Source organism: Acomys minous (assembly GCF_964271855.1).
Source record: "Acomys minous genome assembly, chromosome: 3".
Lineage (NCBI taxonomy): Eukaryota > Metazoa > Chordata > Mammalia > Rodentia > Muridae > Acomys > Acomys minous.
Genome location: NC_140485.1, coordinates 9,988,326 through 10,009,598, shown reverse-complemented (window position 1 = coordinate 10,009,598; position 21,273 = coordinate 9,988,326). Strand labels below are relative to the sequence as shown.

Here is a 21,273-nt window from a genome sequence, read left to right as displayed (position 1 = left end):
TAAAAAGCTAAGCATCACAGGTTATCTCTCATATGGAACCCAGATTTAAATCTCTGGTTTTGTATATGTAATTTGGTGTACATAGAGAAACCTATGGGACCTTGGGGGCATAGTGGTTAAGAAAATGGACAGATTAAAATACAGGTAAAATGAAGATAGAATCACAGAGGTAGAAATATCCAATCATGAAAAGGAAGGTGAGAAAATGAGAGAGTAGGGAAGACTTAACAACAACAAAGGTATATAAAAAAAAAAGCTGCACAGAAGTTTACATCTTGATTATAGAACACAGGTGAAATGAAAGAACAGTGGGGAATACTCTAGGGTTAGAGGGTTAAGTGCATATGAGTGTTGGAAGGTAGGAGAGAAAGAGGGATGGAGGCAAGTTGCCCAAAACTAAGAAGAAGCTTAAGGGAAGCCGTTAGTTAATGAGCCACATATTTTTTTTGCCAATCTATTTTTATTTATTTAATTAATTTATTCAGATTACATCTCAATTGTTATCCCATCCCTTGTATCCACTCATTCTTCCCTCTCTCTCTCTCTTTCACCCAATTCCGCTCCCCTATGTCAGTGACCGAGAGGGACCTCCTCCCCCACTATATGGTCATAGGCTATCAAGTCTCATCTTGGTAGCCTGTCTTTCCTTTCTCTGAATGCCACCAGGCCTCCCCACCAAGGGGAAGTGGTCAAATATGGGGCATCAGAGTTTGTGTCAGAGTCAGTTCCCACTCTCCGCTCAAGTGTGGAGAATGTCCGGTCCATAGGCTAGATGCAAGTAGGGGTTCGCTGTTTACTGCATGCGTTGTCCATGGTTGGTGCAGTAGTTTGAGCAGAACCCCAGGGCCCAGTTCTGCCCATCCTGATGTTCTTCTTATAGGTTTCTAGGACTCCCTGGATCCTTCTATTTCTCCATTCTCCCATACTTCTCCCATCTAGAGTCCCAATAGGATGTCCTCACATCTATACCAATCTCCTGGTAGGTGAAGACTTTCATGGGACATGCCTCTTGGGCTAGTGCCCAATTATAAGTGAATATATACCCTGTGAGTCTTTCTGCTTCTGGGTTAACTCATTCAGTATGATTGTTTCTAGTTCCATCCATTTGTCCAGAAATTTCGGGATTTCCTTGTTTGTATAACTGAGTAGTATTCCATAGTGTAAATGTACCACAGTTTCTTTATTTATTCTTCTACTGAGGGACACTTAGGCTGTTTCCAGGTTCTGGCTATTATGAATAAGGCTGCTATGAACATGGTTGAGCATATGTCCTTGCTGTGTGCTGGAGTGTCTTCTGAGTATAATCCAAGGAGTGGAATAGCTGGGTTTTGAGGAAGCTCTATTCCCAGTTTTCTGAGATAGCACCAGATAGATTTCCAAAGTGGTTGTACTAGTTTGCACTCCCACCAGCAATGAAGGAGTGTTCCCCTTTCTCCACATCCTTGCCAGCATGTGGTGTCACTTGAGTTTTTGTCTTAGCCATTCTGATGGGTGTAAATGGAATGTCAGAGTTGTTTTTGATTTGCACTTCTCTGATGACTAAGACATTGAGCATTTCTTTAAGTATTTTTAGCCATTCAATATTCCTCTGTTGAGAATTCTCTGTTTAGTTCTAAGCCTCATTTCTCAACTGGGTTATTTGGTTTGGTGTGTTTAATTTCTTGAGATCTTTATATATTTTGGATATGAGACCTATGTCAGCTGTTGCTTTGTTCTATTGACAGTGTTTCTTGCGTTACAGAAGCTTCTCATCCTCATGAGGTCCCATTTATTAATTATTGACCTTAAGGCCTGGGCTGTTGGTGTTCTGTTCAGGAAGTTGTCTCCTGAGCCTATGTGTTCCAGGTTCTTCCCCACTTTTTCTTCTGACCGATTTAGTGTCTCTGGTTTTATGTTGAGGTCTTTAATCCACTTGGACTTTAGTTTTGTGCATGGTGACAAATATGGGTCTAATTGCGTTTTTCTACGTGTAGACATCCAGTTAGACCAGCACCATTTGTTGAAGATGCTATCTTTTTTCCATTGAATAGATTTGGCTTCTTTGTCAAAAATCAAGTGACCATATGTGTGTGGATTCATTTCTGGGTCTTCAATTCGAGTCCATTGATCAAGCAGCCTATTGCTGTGCCAGTACCATGTTGTTTTAATTACTGTTGCTCTATAGTACAGCTTGAGATCGGGTATGGAGATTCCTCCAGAGGACCTTTTATTGTATAGGGTTGTTTTAGCTATTCTGGGTTTTTTGTTTTTCCATATGAAGTTGAGAATTGATCTTTCAATGGGTTGAAGTTCTAACCAGAGCAATAAGACAACAAAAGGAGATCGAGGGAATCCAAATGGGAAAGGAGGAAATCAAACTATCCCTATTTGCAGATGATATGATAGTGTACATAAGTGACCCCCAAAATTCCACCAGAGAAATCCTAAAGCTGATAAACACTTTCAGCAAATTGGCTGGATACAAAATTAACTCAAAAAAGTCACTAGCCTTCCTTTATACAAATGACAATCATGCAGAGGAAGAAATTAGGAAAATTACACCCTTCACGATAACCAAAAGCAATATAAAATATCTAGGAATAACTCTAACCAAGCAAGTGAAGGACTTGTTTGAAAATAATTTTAAATCTCTGAAGAAAGAGATTGATGGTGACATCAGAAGGTGAAAGGATGTCCCTTGTTCATGGATCAGGAGAATTAACATAGTAAAAATGGCCATCTCACCAAAAGCAATTTACAGATTCAATGCCATCCCTATCAAAGTGAGCCACATTTTAAAGGGAATTTTAATAGATCTATCCTGCAGGGATGGACTGTGCTATTCCCAGGAGACATGGATTACTAAATGAAAATCTCAGTGCCAGGCAAGGGATTGTCCCTATGAGTTATTAGTCAGGGAGGCCTCAAAAGCACTCAAAACTACACAGGATATTGTCATTGCTTTTGGTTGACCATCACAACTAAATGGCAAGATTCTATTGCAGAAAGTTTCACTTAGTTTGGGATTCAGGACATAGGGAAATCAATTTTGACTGTTAAGGAAACTCTCTTCCTGCTTGCCAGCTTTCATAGTACTGGGACAGTCTAAGCACACTACAGGGAGAGAAAGACATCAGTGGTCTCACCAAGCACTAGGCCAGCACTAAGGACTGAATCCACAGTCCTCTGTATGCAGCACAAGAATTTTACCAACTGAGCTATATACATAGCCCCATAATTATAATTTGTTGTTTAAGAAACGTATTCTAGAGGTTTACACAGAAACACACACCCTCTGTTTAATATTTTCAATGTATAAATGTGTAGCAAAATATCATGTTTACATATAAGTTCACAAAAAGTAATCTTTGGCAAGATAGTGTCTTCTATATAAGACAGTCAACTGGAACCATGAAATATCAACAATATGATAGCCTAAGTAAAACCTGAGAAAATAGACAACATCAATTGACATGCCAACATGGATGAGGAAATCTCTGTGTGTAACAGTAATAATTAAGTAATAAGAGGCCAATAAGTTGAGAAGAAACAGAAATCTTGAAGGAGTTGGAGGGGGAAAAAGAGAAGAATTAAAATTGTGTCAGTTCAGTACTCATGTATGCAGTTCTTAAAAATGAAAAGTAAAAAAAAAAAAAAACAGAAACAAAAGAATGAGAACGTGAAATAAAGGACAAGTCATTTTGTCAGCCTGTTTGTTCTTGTATCGTTAGTATCGTTTTCATTTACCATGAAAATATGTCACAATTGTACAACCATGCCTCCCTTAGACACTTGACTCACATCTAGTTATAATTACTGTTTATCAAGAGGTGGTGAGTTTTGTTTAAATGAAGTTCTAAGTAAGTGTGCAGACGTAAATGCCCTCTGCTCTTTGTCTCTGAACATAGCAGCCAGACAAGACATCTATTTCACATTTTTCTCTGAATGCTTAACCAAAAGCAAATTCAATCAAAAGGGAATACAATCCTTCAAACTACAAGTAATAGAACCAGGTACCCAACGACTTCTATGTGATGCCTGGAGCTTTATTCCTTTAGGCACAAGGAATGATGCTGGTTTGAGTGCAGGAATCCTCAATGCACACAAAGTGGCACAGATGTGAACTGATAGCACAGCACCATTGGAACCAACAGATGGGGAGAGCTGGCAGGTTTTCACGTTAACTGACAATCTGTGCTGAGGCCAAGTCTAGAAACAGTCTGCAAACAGGCTATTATGAACCAAATGTGACTACTCACAGTTAGTGAAACAGCTTCAGACACAATGACCCAGAGGAATGATTGGTAATGGGAAATGAGCTTCTCACTTTTATTCTTACTTGATTGTTATCAGTGAGTATGTCTGTATGAAAGCCAGAGATCTGTGCATTTTGACTAAGGGTGAGCCAGTCAGTGTTACTAAAATTCCAACAGAAGCGTGTCGCCCATGCCTGGAATATTGGTAATTTACTCTGAATCTGCTTTTTATTCACTTGACTTATGGCAGTGAACTCAGTGTTTGGCATCTGAAAATATTGCTTAGTGAGCTGGCAAGAGGATGGATCCAGTTCCTATTTATTCTTTAATTCACAGAGCAGATTTTAGTAGCTTGCTGAAAAAAGAAAACATGGAAGTAATATATGAGTCAATATATACACAGCCCAGCAATTTGTAAAGCTACTGACATTAACCAAATAAAAACTATGGTGCATTCGTTTGTTCCTTCAACTAGGACTATAATTATGCTTTATTAAGATGTACAAAAGACAATATTTCTATACCAAAGACAAACTATTGAATCTTATTTCTAAAAGTACTCAACTATTTGGGCAACTATCTGCAACTTACCATCTTTACTGCATCGAGGCACAGTCTAGTATCTATAGACAGGAGGATCACCAACTTTTGAGCAACTATTTTACTCTCTTGAATCATCCTTCATTTTAAGTGTAGAGTAATAAGCACCTAATTAATTTGCATTTTACCCATAAAGAATTCCTTATATTGGAAAATCTCCCAAGAGAGTCTTTGTCACATGCACATCCCATGGTTGCTTGGCTGTCTGCCTAACAGCAAATCTCGCATCATTCTAAGGACTTTCAGTGATTCAATTGCTGCGACTAAACGTGTGGGGCAGCAGGTTTAGAAAGAGAAAGATGGAGTTTATCTGAAGTATCAGTACACATACATCTGGGCGATTTGGTTCTGATTGTTATCATTTGATCCTCTGGCCAGGAAAGATTATGAGGAAAATGACTGAGCTGACTAATTTGGCCACTTTCTATCTTTAAGCAAATCTCCAAATATTGCTATTTATTGCCTATTTCTTTTGTTGCTTTGGCTCTGCCTGAGCCTTTGATCTTCCTAATTTCATCCTCTACTTTTAGCTCATGCTTTTCCTCATTCTCCACAAAAAAAAAATCCATATAACTCTCTAGGTACACAATGGATGGTGGCATTAGGCAAGGCATTGTGTTCATCATGACAAAATATCTACTGTAGTATCACAGCTTTTGGTCACATGAACATTCTGATGCTGTTAGTATCTGTGGAGGTCATGGGTCTCTTGTGCCTGTTCTGCACCCTGTAGGCTTCTTCTGTAGTGGAGATTTCTCCAACTTGCTGTATCCACTTAGTAATAATAATCATTGTAGGATAATGAGGATATAATCACCTGACTAGTTTTGGCTTGAACAGCTGAGGAGGGCTCACATGTTGGATGGATATGAGAAAGCAAGTGGGAGGTGCCACTATGTCAGAAGAGCATTCTGTAAAGAATAAAGACCATGTGCAATGTCAGGAGAGCCTAAACCACAGCTTCCAATCTCTTTACTAACTCTAAGGGACAATAGCCAGAGACTACTCAGCTGTTAGTGACAGACCTCCTGGGGCCAGAACCCAGTCTCCTACCTTAGGTTGCCTACTCCTGTGACCATCTCCTCTGGAAGGCACTGTCTTGTAAATAAAACTGAGGCCAACAAATGATCTTGTGTTGACATTTTCATCTTCAAAGTTCAGTCACTTTTTCTGTTGTATAAGACATTTGATGATACAAAATTTTATATCAAAATTTCAACCTTTTTAAAATTTCATTATTGGGGTGTGTGTGTGTGTGTGTGTGTGTGTGTGTGTGTGTGTGTGTGTGTGTGTGTGTGTTATGCATAGAAGTCAGGTGATGACTCTGTGGAGTAGGTTCTCTCCCTCCACTGAGTTCTGGGATATAAACTCAGATAGATCATTAGGTTTGTACAATAAATTCTTTTATCATCCGAGCCATGTCTCCAGTGTGACAATTTAACTTTTAGCTTCTCCACTGAACATTAAGTAGGAATGGCTGTACTGTGTGTTGTTTCTGACAACTCTTGGATAAATGAATTCAGGTTTGAGAAGGCCACCAACCAGCTTGTGTATAATACTGTGATTTCTCATAAGGAGCAAAGGTTGCTGTTCAAAATCCCTGATACTGTTGAATTCAAAACTATTAAAAATTAAATCTTTGGGGGCTGCAGAGATGGCTCAGAGGTTAAGAGCATTGGCTGCTCTTCCAGAGGTCCTGAGTTCAATTCCCAGCAACCACATGCCATCTATAATGAGATCTGCTGTCTTCTTCTGGCATGAAATTTTATGTTCAACCATTTTGGCATAATACAGGAGCTAACTGACCAGTGAGAATAGAATCGTGGTAGTTCAGCCTGAATAGTAATATATATTGATTAGTGGTCCTAAACATGGCAACAATGTTGCTCCTTCTTAAATCTCAGCAACAGCTCCTACATCCTGCTGGTGCAAGTTACATCTCACCATATGTATGTTTTTCTGTTCTTAAACCTGAATTCATTTATCCCTAGAGTGTCATAAACAACACCCAATACAGTCATTCTTATTCAAGATTTGCCATGGTAGTTAAAAGTTTATGTTGTCACACTGGAGAGATGGGTCAGTGGATAAAGTCCTTTATCATACAAATCTAATCAAATGTATCATCTAGGGAAAATGTCAAGTAAAAATGGAATGCAAGATCTGTCATTTTAATTTACTATTAATTTATTATTACTATCTAATCAATACAGAATTTCTTGCTGTTCTCTTTAATATTCATATTACATCTCAATGAACAGACCAAAGTTTCTGTGACTGGAGACAAATGAAACCCTATTAAAATACTAACAGTGTGTTTAATAGGAAATATTTTGAAGTACTTTAATTTTAAATTTGAAATCAAATTAATAAATTTTAAATATAATTTAGAACTCAGTCTTTCAAGTTCACTAACTACATGTAGCTAGCTAGTAGTTATGACACTGACTTCTGTAGATCTAGAAGGTGAAATGATTATAATCAAAATTTAGAAAACATTAACCTTTGCTACCAGCAAGAAGTAATATGATTACATAATTTAAGAAGAGATCAATAACAAGGAGTCAAAAGTTATAGTCTGGGCATGGTGATAATGCCTGCAATCCTAGCAGTGAGGGAGTTGAGGCCAGCTAGGGATACATAACAAGTCAATGTCAAAGAAAAAAAAGAGAAAGAAGAGGAAAGGTGGTGGGAAAATGAGGAAGAAGAAGATGAGGGAGATGAGGAGACAGAGAGAAGAGGAAAGGTCATGAGAACTAAGACCATCATTTAGAGCTATGTTAAATTATCACTGTTGAGGTTTTTTATAATGTTTTTATTAATTTATTCTTGTTACATCTCAATGGTTATCCCATCCCTTGTATCTTCCCATTCCTCCCTCCTTCCCATTTTCCCCTTATTCCCCTCCCCTATGACTGTTCCTGAGGGGGATTACCTCCCCCTGTATGTGCTCATAGGGTATCAAGTCTCTTCTCGGTAACCTGCTGTCCTTCTTCTGAGTTTTTGTTAGAAACATCTTTAAACTTTGGTTTTCCTGCTCTGTGAAGTAGTACTACTTGCACTAATGGAAATTTAAGATTAAATGAAATCATTTAGATGGCAGACTTACCAGAGTATCTAATACATCCCAAAGATTTGATAAACTCAGCTATTGCCCTTAGTAGCTATAGAATTTGTTCATTCTGTGTGCATTTAGGCAAATGAAATCTCTAAGAGGGCTGTAACAATTACTTGTGGGATGCGAGAATTATAGTGTCTTTTATAAGTTCTATTGCATTGTAAAATGCATATCGAAGCAGAGATGAGCATATAGCTCACAGCAGTTATAAGTATATAGCTCAATGGATTTTTACAAAGGGCTGGAGAGTTGGCTCAGTGGTTAAGAGCACTGTATGCTCTTCCAAAGGACCAGAGTTCAATTCCCAGCACCCACATGGCAGCTCACAACTGTCGGTAACTCCAAGATCTGACACCCTCACACAAATGCACATAAATTAAAATTAAATAAAAATAGTTTTAAAAAACACACCAAACATACATGTGTAACAAACAATATCCAAATGTGTAGCCTTCAGAGAATCCCAAAGTCCCCATCATGTTAAACAAAACAAAAACCATTACCCTAACATGTATGCTCTGATACAACCTATATGCAAACGAGTCCAGCTTCCTTCATAAAATATGGTCATACCACTGAGTGAGTCAGCATTTTTGTCTTTCATTAGGTTCTGTTCAACTGTATTTCCACAATCAGTGCATCCATTTTATACCAAATGGACTTTGAGTTGTTTCTAGTTGGGACTATGTCAAAGATTCTTGCTGTGCTACAGGTCTTGAAGGATGTATGTGTAGTGGAATTTAAGCTTTCAAACTTGGGCTTATTCAAAAGCAAGAGTTATGCCTCATGTATGTTCTGTTCAGGTACCTTGGATATACACAAGGAGCTGGAAGACCTCATGGCTAAGTTCTTGAATGTAGAAGCAGTGATGGTCTTTGGCATGGGATTCGCAACCAACGCAATGAATATACCTGTATTTGTTGGAAAAGTAAGAACTTGTTTCCATGTGTCTTCTGCCATATTATTCCTATACTATACCTATGAATTACACCTTCAGACAAGTCCTTTGTCAGAAGTGCTGCCAATAAGCTCCTTTTCTCAACATCAAAATCTTTGGGGAAAATGCATCAGCACAATCTAGCAAATCTTCATTGTGATGTTCCCGATTATTGAATTGCTCAACTAAATATGGATCCAATGCCATCTTCAATAATGGAGTAAACCAAAAATATTTCTTATCACATCAATTAGTTAATTTAGTTGACTAATTATTGAGATTCTACATATTATGGTATGAAGCCACACACAGGATATAAAAGGATGAGCAAGATCTGTGCCTTGTAAACCTGAAGTGTTTGAAGTTCAGTGGAGGAACAGTATACTAAGTAAAATTAGATGATCACTACAGGACAAAAATGTGCATACATGAGGAATGGTAAGAGCTGCCAGCTCTTCTTGAGATAGCTTGCAATGCTGTACTAGAATCATGAGAAAACAACATTGATAGGTGGGCACATTGTTTCTTGGAATGATGGCAAAGGGACTTGCATGTGCAAAGCAGGGAGTGGGAAGGAACTAGAACATAGCCTCTTGATCCAAGAAGAGATCCACAGTGAAAGCCCCTAAAACATAATATGTGAGGGCACCAAAACATAAGGGGCAACTTAATCCCTGGTGACCTCAGAAAGCATAAAAGAGCCATCAAGTCTCTGAATTTGGGGTATTCTTGAACACCTCTCTCATGTATGCCTTTTACAAGAAAAATAAATTTACAAGCATAATGTATGAGCAGCAATATTTTCAACCCACCTCACATTGACTCCCCATGTACACATTTCCAAAAAATTTTTAACTGTAAAACACAGATCTTTCTGTCTCCATGGGGTGTTAATGCAGAAAGAAGTCCTAAAGTAAGTGTTGAAAACTATTTGTAAATGTATCAGTAAGATTGCAATCTCTTACAAACTGCTGCCATCTCCATGAGCTGGCTGAAAGATTAGATTCTGTCCATATAAATATCAGCTGAAATATAACCTTTCAAATTAATAGAGTTCTGATTTAGCATAGATTTTGGTGTCTTCTGGCTCCCACATGTTGTCTTTCCTTTCATTATCTTGTGGTTTGTGTTTGTTTTCTGCACAGGGCTGCCTCATTTTAAGTGATGAGATGAACCACACATCTATGGTCCTGGGGGCTCGACTCACAGGTGCAACCATAAGACCCTTCAAACACAACAGTGAGTATCTGTGAGTTTACCCAAATTGCACTGCCTTGGTCCTAGATTAAGGTCAAGATTACTCATGAGACTTTGCCCGTGTTTTTCAAACTGGCAACTTAGCCTAATGAAAAACAATTATGCTTATATTCACTGCTGCCTTGTTAACCTCTGCTGACCTGGAACAAATGGCTGAAGTGTATTAAGCATCCAGATTGCTAAGTGTTACCAAAACACATTAATGTCATTGTTAGTGCTCTTGTGATATGGCCTCAAAAATGTGATTGGTATCTCAGGATGCTAATTAATTATCAGATGTGTTATAATTCTCCTCTTCTTGTTACCTTGTCTTGGGAAAGTTCAAAGACTTTAAATTTTGAGCAAAATTTAAGTAAAAAGTTAGCTTTTCTTCTTGGTATAATGCCTATTTCCCTTATCCCTGAATACAAGACACTAATATCTCTATCCTCCAAGTATTCTTTGCACTACATGAAAATATCCTTTCAGAGGTTAGAGAGGTGGCTTAACAGTTTAGAGCATTTGTTTCTCTCGTATGTATGTACGTACAGGTAAAACATTCATAGACATAAATAAATCTATCAGATTTTAAATGTCCTTCCAGGCTCTGTGCTAAGTGGTTGAGTGGTGAGAATGATCCAGAAGGCTACTCTTTCACTCTTTATAGCTCAAATCATACACCATCACAAGTCCTGGGAAACACCTTTAAAAAAAGCAGGTGATGGTTGGTGACACCCATAGCTTCTGATTCATCTGTGTCCCCAATTTCTGCCACTCTCTGTAAACCCTTTAATCTTTCTTGCATTCAATGTCCTCATCTGCAATGCTAAGGAAGGCATTGACATATATTATCTGTTAAAGTTCTGCTTCTGCCACATTGTTATCACACACACACACATACACACAGGTACACATGTACACACACATAAATGTACACACATGTACATACATATACATAAAGACACATAAATGTACATATGCACACACATACATACTTTTTCAAGTTCTTTACTACCTTTCTCTCTCTCTCTTTGTTTCCATTCCTTAGTGCACCCCTTTCTTCCAGAAATTCACAAAGAGTAAATAAAAAGTAAACGGATAGCAGGCAGGAAGTATTATCTTGGATCTTTTACACGTACCTCAGAGCAATCTCAAGCCATAAAACAGTTGCCTCATGGAAGAAGAAAAATGCACATGAGTGTTTGTAGTGAGAATTTTGGAATTTTTGTTTCTTTTATAAACATGGAAATATTATAAGAATAGGCTTTTGTTTTAATCCCAGGTATGGAATATGAGGCTGCTTCCGATTGCTTATAGTATCTGACTATGATTTGCCTCATGCTCTAGCAGAGGCGTGGTTTCGCCAGCTGCAGATAGTTTCTGGAATTATTGGAACTTTTCAGAGGGTATATAAATGCTAGGGCCCCAAGAGAAGAGGTTGGTCATCATTGGTTGTTTGAGAGGGTTGGTTGCTGCTTGATAGCAGTGTGGTCAAAGAAAAAGTGAAGGGAAAGAAGTTAAATTCAGGAATTTATTTCTCCCTCCCGTCTATCCTTCTTTCTTTCAAATCTAGTGTCACGGGGTTGAAAGGGTGTAGTAAGGATGGAGAAAGTGGAAGAGGGAATAACCTATAAAATAGCAAAAAGAACAGCTACAGGTGTTCCCAAGTAAACCCAATGAACTCCCTTTCTAACTAGTGGAGTGTTCCGTGCACACCTGCTCTCACTGAAGAAGGACGTGGGAATGAAGGATCGGGGAATTGCCACGCATTGGAGAACTATTTTCAGCATCTGTGAATAGATGGATATGATGGAGTGCAGATCAGGCTCAGGCACTCTAAAAGAATAAAATCGCAAACATGTAGCTCAGCTCTAATATACACCTCAGGGTAACTTTTTAAAATATGCTGGCCTCATTTATTTTATTTGCAACAAATATTAAACTTTTCAATTCGTTGTTTGATTCTTCAGTTACATTGATTTGCCATGTATTGTCACATCCAGTTTCAAATTACTTTGGTAGTGCCAGGAATTCATGTTTGAAGTGCACATAATTTAGGGATTTAGGACATATTTTTGTGGCATGTATAATGACGCCTTCCAGTAATCCTAGCCCTCAAGAGGCTCAGTTAGGAGGATCATGAGTTCAAAGTCAGGCTGGTACTCACAAAGAAGCTCTGCCAAGACAAGAATGAAGTCAAAGAAGAAACAGCCATGTTTTGATTAAGTGGGAAGAGCCAGAGCCATTGGTATCAGCACAAATGTGCTAAATGCCGTTGAATCTGTAGCATGACAGATAACTGGTGATAAACGTTTCATATCTGGAAATGAATAATCCTATATATGGTTGGCACAATAACCTCGCTTTCACAGTAGACAGGCTGGGTCATGGTTTATTTAGAACAAATCAGCTGAGTCATGTCAATACTGAGTTCTTATTTCTTCATGCCATTCTAGTAAACAGTAGTTTGTGACCCTAACTGTACAGTACAGGCATCTAGGGAACATTTGTAGCAGATTAATGATGTTTCCACCTCCAGATAAACTTATATTCAAACCTTTGAGTTAAGACTAATATATATCTATAATGCACAATGAAAGATAGAAGACCTAAATCTTATTTTATTTTTTATATTAATTGCTTTTTTTTTACAATTTCATATCTGTATAACGTGCTCTTGCTACACTTAGCCCCAATCCCTTTACCTCTCGCTGATGCCTGTCACCTCCCTGCTCCTTAAGAGCCTTCATGTCTTTGTTTTGTTTTGCAACCCAGGTAGTGAAGGAAAATTCTAAGAAAATTATATAAAATAAACTTATGTTAAATACTGAAATAGATTGGGCTTTATTCATTTTTATATTCAAATGGGATGTCTGAGCATTCTCCCCTATTTACATAGGATGCAGAGGAGAAAACCCAAAATTACATGTTTGATAATAGCCAAGGATTTGTCTTAGCAATATTATAAAGGACAAAGAGAAGAAGAGAAAATAGTTTACTATAAAGGATATTGAAGATCATGACAACTACACCAGGTCTTAGATTCTGAATGACATGAGATAATGTTATTCCTGGGACAATTTACAAATGCAGTAGATCGATGAATAGCCTTAATAGTACTAAGTGAGAGTAACATGGCAAGGTGGGTGGGTATACTATCTATCAGCTGTGAGCTTACATTTGTGAAGGCTTGTAGAGAAAACAAAGAGGAGTGCTAATAAAGAGCATGCAAAGTTCATAAATCCGAAGCTACTCTATCTGGATCCTTATAGGGTAAGTCAAATGACCCTTCTACGGTCACACAAAAGTATGCCTCTGTTCTGTTCTTAGGGAAGATGGAGTGAGCTATATAGGGGCACAGGACATGGTATATATAGCTTAGTCTCATTTAAGAAGGAAGAGATATATAGATGGTGGATAGATGATAGATAGATAGATAGATAGATAGATAGATAGATAGATAGATCATAGATATAGGTATATAGATAGATGATAGATAGATAGATAGATAGATAGATAGATAGATAGATAGATAGATAGATCATAGATATAGGTATATAGATAGATGATAGATAGATAGATAGATAGATAGATAGATAGATAGATAGATCATAGATATAGATATATAGATAGATGATAGATAGATAGATAGATAGATAGATAGATAGATAGATAGATAGATCATAGATATAGGTATATAGATAGATGATAGATAGATAGATAGATAGATAGATAGATAGATAGATAGATCATAGATATAGATATATAGATAGATGATAGATAGATAGATAGATAGATAGATAGATAGATAGATAGATCATAGATATAGATATATAGATAGATAGATAGATAGATAGATCATAGATATAGGTATATAGATAGATGATAGATAGATAGATAGATAGATAGATAGATAGATAGATAGATAGATAGATCATAGATATAGGTATATAGATAGATGATAGATAGATAGATAGATAGATAGATAGATAGATAGATAGATCATAGATATAGATATATAGATAGATGATAGATAGATAGATAGATAGATAGATAGATAGATAGATAGATAGATCATAGATATAGGTATATAGATAGATGATAGATAGATAGATAGATAGATAGATAGATAGATAGATAGATCATAGATATAGATATATAGATAGATGATAGATAGATAGATAGATAGATAGATAGATAGATAGATAGATCATAGATATAGATATATAGATAGATAGATAGATAGATAGATCATAGATATAGGTATATAGATAGATGATAGATAGATAGATAGATAGATAGATAGATAGATAGATAGATAGATAGATCATAGATATAGGTATATAGATAGATGATAGATAGATAGATAGATAGATAGATAGATAGATAGATAGATCATAGATATAGATATATAGATAGATGATAGATAGATAGATAGATAGATAGATAGATAGATAGATAGATAGATCATAGATATAGGTATATAGATAGATGATAGATAGATAGATAGATAGATAGATAGATAGATAGATAGATCATAGATATAGATATATAGATAGATGATAGATAGATAGATAGATAGATAGATAGATAGATAGATAGATCATAGATATAGATATATAGATAGATAGATAGATAGATAGATCATAGATATAGGTATATAGATAGATGATAGATAGATAGATAGATAGATAGATAGATAGATGATAGATCATAGATATAGATATATAGATAGATGATAGATAGATAGATAGATAGATAGATAGATAGATCGATCATAGATATAGATATATAGATAGATGATAGATAGATAGATAGATAGATAGATAGATAGATCATAGATATAGGTATATAGATAGATGATAGATAGATAGATAGATAGATAGATAGATCATAGATATAGGTATATAGATAGATGATAGATAGATAGATAGATAGATAGATAGATAGATAGATAGATCATAGATATAGGTATATAGATAGATGATAGATAGATAGATAGATAGATAGATACATACATACATACATACATACATACATACATACATTCATACATACATACATACATACATACATACATACATACATAGATACATAGATACATAGATAGATACATAGATAATAGATGATAGATGTAAAGATACATAGAGCAAATGAAATAGTGTTGAAATAGTGTATTTTAAAATGAATCTACATCAGGTAAATGAGTATTTTGGAATTACTATTTTCCAAACTTTAAGACTATATCAAATACATTTCTGTTTTTAAGTCTTCAAACTCTGCTGAGATTATAGTTGGTACTAATTTTTAATCATCTAATTTTTTTACAAAGCTTCTCAAATATTCAACCTACTCAACAACTTGCTCTTCACACTGCCTTCTTGTTCCAGAATACAGATGACACTATTTATATTTATACTAAATGCCAGTTGTACTGATTTTGTACCAGAACTAGCACTTATTAAGAATTTACTGTATGCCAGATGTCTAGCTATTGACGTTCTCTTTGTATCTATTTGCTCATTTAATTAGTCCTGCAGATAACATAATGAGATGGGAACTAACTAATAGATGAAGAGATTAAAGTTCGGCAGTATTTAGGAAACTCTCCAAAATAAGCTGGGGAAGGGAATCAACTCAAAGGAAGTATGTGTGAAAAAATCACAGGGAGACCTATTGCTTTGTATGCTAATTTAATTATTTAATGATCTTTCAAATACAACAGTGCAACCTGGGACACCCTGGAAAAATGCTGCCCTTCCTAATTCATTAAATCTATGAAGTTGGGTCATCATTTACCACCTGTTAATCCACAGACGTGCATTATGAATGAGCTGCTATTGTTTAGTTTTCTGTGGAAGGTTTTTTTAAAGTCCCCTGAAACAAGCCAATGCCCTGGTCCCCAGAACCAGTGGATGCCTTGTTATCTGGATACAGGAAAGTTGCTTTTTTTGTCTCCTTGTGCTGAGTGATATAGCACTAGCTGGAAATATTCACAAGAGGCAAGACTCTTCGAAACCAAAAGAAAAAGTGCAGTTTGCTAAGAAAACATTAGCTCCAGACAAAATGAAACTGTCTTCTCTGGTGGCTCTTGTCTAAATAAATTCTTCCTCATTGTCCATGCTCTTTATTCATAAAAATAAATATGAGTCAATCATCTAAAATTGATGCAATACTAATACTGATACTGTGTACTTGGACTAAGACCTTGCTGTCTACTGTGTAGAGACATGGACACTAATAACAACTTACATGTTAAGTATTACAAAGAAGAAAAGTGTATATAGGACATGAGAAGGAGGTAGAAAGACGCTTGCTCAGGTATGTGTCATTGACCAGTGTAAAGGAGGCGTGGGTGATGAGTGGATGCCCTTCAGACAGACAAGAGGCAAAAACTATATAGGCGAATAGGAGGTTGTGTGTTGGCAGCCACAGAGAAGTTGTCTCAAGGGACTGCTCAGAGACTAGTTTAGGAAAGGTTTATTATTATAACAAAATGTTTAAATGCTCAGTAGCATAGATCAACCAGCACTTATTTGTCATTCAGCGTTCTGGCTGAACTCAAATAACTTCCTATCTGTCCCTCATCTTCCCCTGGGCCCAATCAAGGGCCAGTGGATTTTCTTGAGCAAAAATATATAGTACAAATATGTAAATCTAAATAAACATGCCCATTAGCCACTACAATCTTTCGCTCACTCTGTCTTAAATAACCCATAAAAACACCTGATAGCTGAATTGATTCCTAAATCCTTCCAAATGGCTTCAAGCCTACCCATCGTCCTCCTAGTTTCCCCTTCTGTCAGAGGTCTAGAGGAAGGAAATAAGGTGACAGAGGGAGGGAGGGTGGAGTTTGAGAAAGTGGTGCAAGGACTCTTACCAAAAGAAGGCATTAAAATGTTGTGGTTACAAATGTGTGACGTACTTTTTCACAAGAGTTGCATATCTGATATTTGCATCATCATTCATAACAGTAGCAAAACTACAGTTATGAAATACCAACAAAAATAATGTTATTGATGAGGATGATCACAACCTGAGGAACTGTGTTAATGGATCACATATTGGAAAGGTTGAGAATGAACCACTGCCTTACCAAATCCTCTGCACCTCAGTTGCCTGGCCTACTAAGTGGAAAACCATGTCGTACCTTTTCCATGGGCATCTCCTGAGAATTAAATGACTTACAAAAAAGAATAGGGGGTTATCAGGCACAAAAATGGGGCTCAGTAATTGTTAACTACTACTAATATGTCTAGAGCTCTCAAATATTTCACACAGGACTGTCAAATATCTCACAACCTGAACAGTGCTTAAACACCAGACAACTCAAAATTCAAGGCCGCATGGATAATGAGATCTCTAGTACCATGCAGGTATATGGAGCAAACCCTAACATACTCAGGTCTGAACAACTGGTGAGTGGCTGTCAATTGCATCTCTCAGAGGTTTTTTGTTTTTGTTTGTTTGTTTGTTTTATTTCTGTTTTTGTTTGTTTGTTTGTTTGCCTAGCAACAGATCTTCAGCTTCACTAGGTACTTTATAGTACAGACTTCCACGTTCTCTCAGGTAGGCAAAGAGAAGCTTGCTAGAGCTTTAAATTAATTCAGTCTGCTTGTAAAGCCATAGCTATTCATCCTACCAGAGTTAAGTTTTAATAGAAATATCTTATAGGTGTTCTCTGATTCCAACTTTACCTTCTCAAAGTCTGGGTCTGAGTATGTGCCTAAAATTAAAAAAAAATAAAAATAAATTAAAAAAAAAAAAAGGATGAGCAAGTAACTCTGACACCCTCTCAAGAAATAAAAGTAGGAAAGCAAACAAAAGCCCTCTTGTAACCCAGTTTCTCTTTTCCACAATATTTAAAGATGCACAGAGCCTAGAAAAGCTCCTGAGAGAAGCTATCATCCGTGGCCAGCCATGCACAGGCAGAGCTTGGAAAAAGATTCTCATCTTGGTAGAGGGCATCTACAGGTAGGTAAATAAATGAAGGCATTTGCCACTACGAAGCTCACAACAAGCTGCCCAATGGAGAAAAGATGACCTGTCTGGTTAAAGAAAGGAGTTGCTTATCGATGCCATGGAGGAACATCAGATAGAGCTATCAATAATAGTGGCCAGGTCTGGGGTCCTCTGGTTTTTCTACACCTCTGTGTTTGGTGGAACACTTGGGGGGCTGACATGCTGTCGAAGCAGTTCTTGGAAATGTCTTCGTTGCTGATCTGTATGGTTTCTTTCCAGTGCCCAGTGTTTCAAAGACTTTTGAGACTAGGCTATTCAACATCAGGATATCCCAAGACATGTCTGTCATAGATGTTTCAGTTGGCAGCCCCAACCCCACGTGTGGACAGTGAACCCAAGCACCTACTTCAGTCATTAACCAATTAGGTTACTTACTGGCATTAGAATACTGGGGACTAACCTCAGGGGCAATCCTTCCTCCAGAGCAGGGACAGGGATTCGTTGATTTTAGCATGTGGTAATATTCTCAGGGTTGTTTCTCTGCACTCCTCAAGCTGAGCAGCAAAATACCCACTGAGTCGTTCAGAGTAGCACTTTCATATTGATGGCTGTGATTGAATTTGCTTCATTCTCTGTCTAAATCGATTACCGTGGCTCAAATGGGAATTGCATCCAAGCACTTCGTCTGTTTACACCCTATTCTGTAAGCCGAGGAAACATTATCTCAGAGAGCCCTTCGTAAATCAATTCCCAAATGATCCTTACAGCAGAGGACCCGGGAGCGGTAGCCTCTGTGAGCTGCTTATAGTGAAGTGAATTATAAGGGGAGGAAGTGAGGGATGAATAACCCCCAACAGAGACTATGGATGCAAGGGAGACGTTAGAGCAGCAATGTCATTGTGGGTACTCCCTCTGAAGCTCACCCCTTTCCGTCTGAAGAGCAAACAACGTTGCTACATAAACAGTGTATTGTTCTCCAGCTTGAAACCTCTTCAACTAAAAAGCAAATAGGATTATGAAGATAACATCTATACTGTCTGTGATGAGTAACAAAAGAAACACATGCCCATCCCTCTTAGGTTGTGGGAGAACTCATTCTCCCAAGTCGACGGTAATATTAAAAGCTGGAGTTGTTTTTTCTAACTTTAAATGATTAGAATTCTGTACTTTCTGAGTACTACTCTGGGGTTGCAAAGATGACAGTTCATAGTAAGTCACTTTCCACACCCACATAAGTATCTCCTGAGGTCAGCGTTGGAGTGTGACATGCTTTCAAAGTCTCTTTATAAAATGATCTTTATAAAGATGGGACGATTTTTGCCCACATCCTCAACCAGGGAGCATTTGGCAGGTTTCAGTGGTCACATATGAAGCAGAATGCTATTGACATCTAGTGGTGAGAGGCTGGGAATGCTCCTGAACGTCCTGCATCACATAAGGTGTTCATGAGAATTCTGTAGCTCAAAGCAGCCACAGTGGCATGGCTGAGAAAGCCTTGTTCTAGGATTCAAGGTCCTCACTGACCATATACTTGATACTTATAGGGAGTAGTCTCATGCTAAGCCTGTGCTATCACTCTCCCTGTGTGGTTTGTAGCAGCTGCCAGCCTTGGGAGCATTCAAGCAGCCCTTATCTAAACACCTGGCCTTCAGGTTTGGATCCAGATTAGATTGAATTGGCTGAGGAAGGGTAGCCTGGCCATCTCCTTTAACCAGAATCAAGAGAACACAACTTCAAACAAACAGAACTTATCTGCACTGAAGGAAAGTTATGTTTTTAAGTGTTTAGGTTATGGATGAAATTAGAAGGTCATCAGTGTTTTCCTAACAAATATTCCCACCAGAAACCACTCTAGCAGCAAGACTTAGTAGGAGCTAGACTAGGCTTTGTCCTATCCTATCAGAGGAAGAAGGTGTGCAGGTCTAGCCCCAAGCCAATGAGGCACTAATCTACAATTTAGCAATGATGATCCCTCATTTAACTATTGCTGCAGAAGAAACCACTCCAAACAATAAAGATTTAAGGGGATCATTTTGGTGCCTGCCTCACCCCGGGTCCTTGAGTCAGGTCTGCTGTATTCACTAAGTAATCGCTGAACTCATTCAAAAGGCTGCAGTAAGTCAAGAATTCAAGCAGGCATGGACTATCCAAAACCACCTCATTCACACATTTAGCACTGCCTTTTGGTAGATGACTATGGTGTCCTTTTTCTCATTCACATGAATCTTTTATTCAGTCATCTATATTCAGAGCTTCCTTACAACCTAGCCCCTGGCTTCCTTAACAGAAATCCCTGAAGTTGCCATTGTTTTAAGAGAGTGGCCCGGAACTGATGCTGTGCCCTATTGGTCAAACACAGGACAGGCCCGGGAAAGGTGAATTACACTTGATGGAAAGATGCGACTGCGTGTTCAGCAATGGGAAGCTTGCAGGCATCTATCTTTGTATTGGTCTGTTGCAGATCAGTAGATCTAGGAGGTACAGAGAGCAAAGATTTCATCATGTCCTTGAACTTTATGCCACAGAAAGTGGCATCTCGCCTTATTTTATCTTACCTTATCTTATCTTATTTTAACGTATCTTATCTTATCTTATCATGTGTTCTTCCTTTATAAACTAGGGCTAGCCTAACATGAATTCTAAAGCAAAATTTCAGTTGGAAAGTATACTAATTTAGAACTATCACTAGAAAATGAATTTTTTTTCCATAAAATTTTCCAGAGTCAGGGTTAGGAATATGAGATTAGTAGTTCTCACGTGCACTTGCATTTTGAGACATGGCTTATGGACACATACCTGGTTGGTAGCTACCCAAGGCCTCTTTTAAATTTTAGCTCCTGAAACTGTTTTTGCTGTTGGTGGTGGTGGTAGTGGTGGCATTTTGTCTTTTATTTGTCTGCCTCACGGGCAAAATATCGCACCACACATTGCTAACCCACAACATTTTTTTGTATACAACCAAGTCAGAAAATCTCAAGTAGACTTCAGAATAGAAAAGTATAGGTGTCTAGACTAAGAATCTAGAACACATCACAGAATTAATAACAATCAATAATATTTTCATTGTCATATCTATGGGTGTTAAGAAAATAGAGGGATCAGGATCAGGATCATACCTAAGACCTGGATTCAAATCCTGGAATTGGTGCCCATATCTATGTGCCTAGCATAGAACTTATATGCAA

General features: G+C 37.5%; 1 protein-coding gene across 2 annotated transcripts in view; it reads left to right on the top strand.

Annotated features, from left to right (window-relative positions):
- SPTLC3 (serine palmitoyltransferase long chain base subunit 3) overlaps positions 1–21,273 on the top strand; it is a 104,427-nt gene that overhangs the window by 36,316 nt on the left and 46,838 nt on the right. For both annotated transcript variants that reach the window (XM_084774558.1, XM_084774557.1), the window contains 3 exons: positions 8,757–8,881; positions 10,036–10,129; positions 17,995–18,100. In XM_084774558.1, coding sequence (XP_084630684.1) covers positions 8,757–8,881; positions 10,036–10,129; positions 17,995–18,100 — 325 coding nt within the window. The remainder of the gene's footprint in view (positions 1–8,756; positions 8,882–10,035; positions 10,130–17,994; positions 18,101–21,273) is intronic.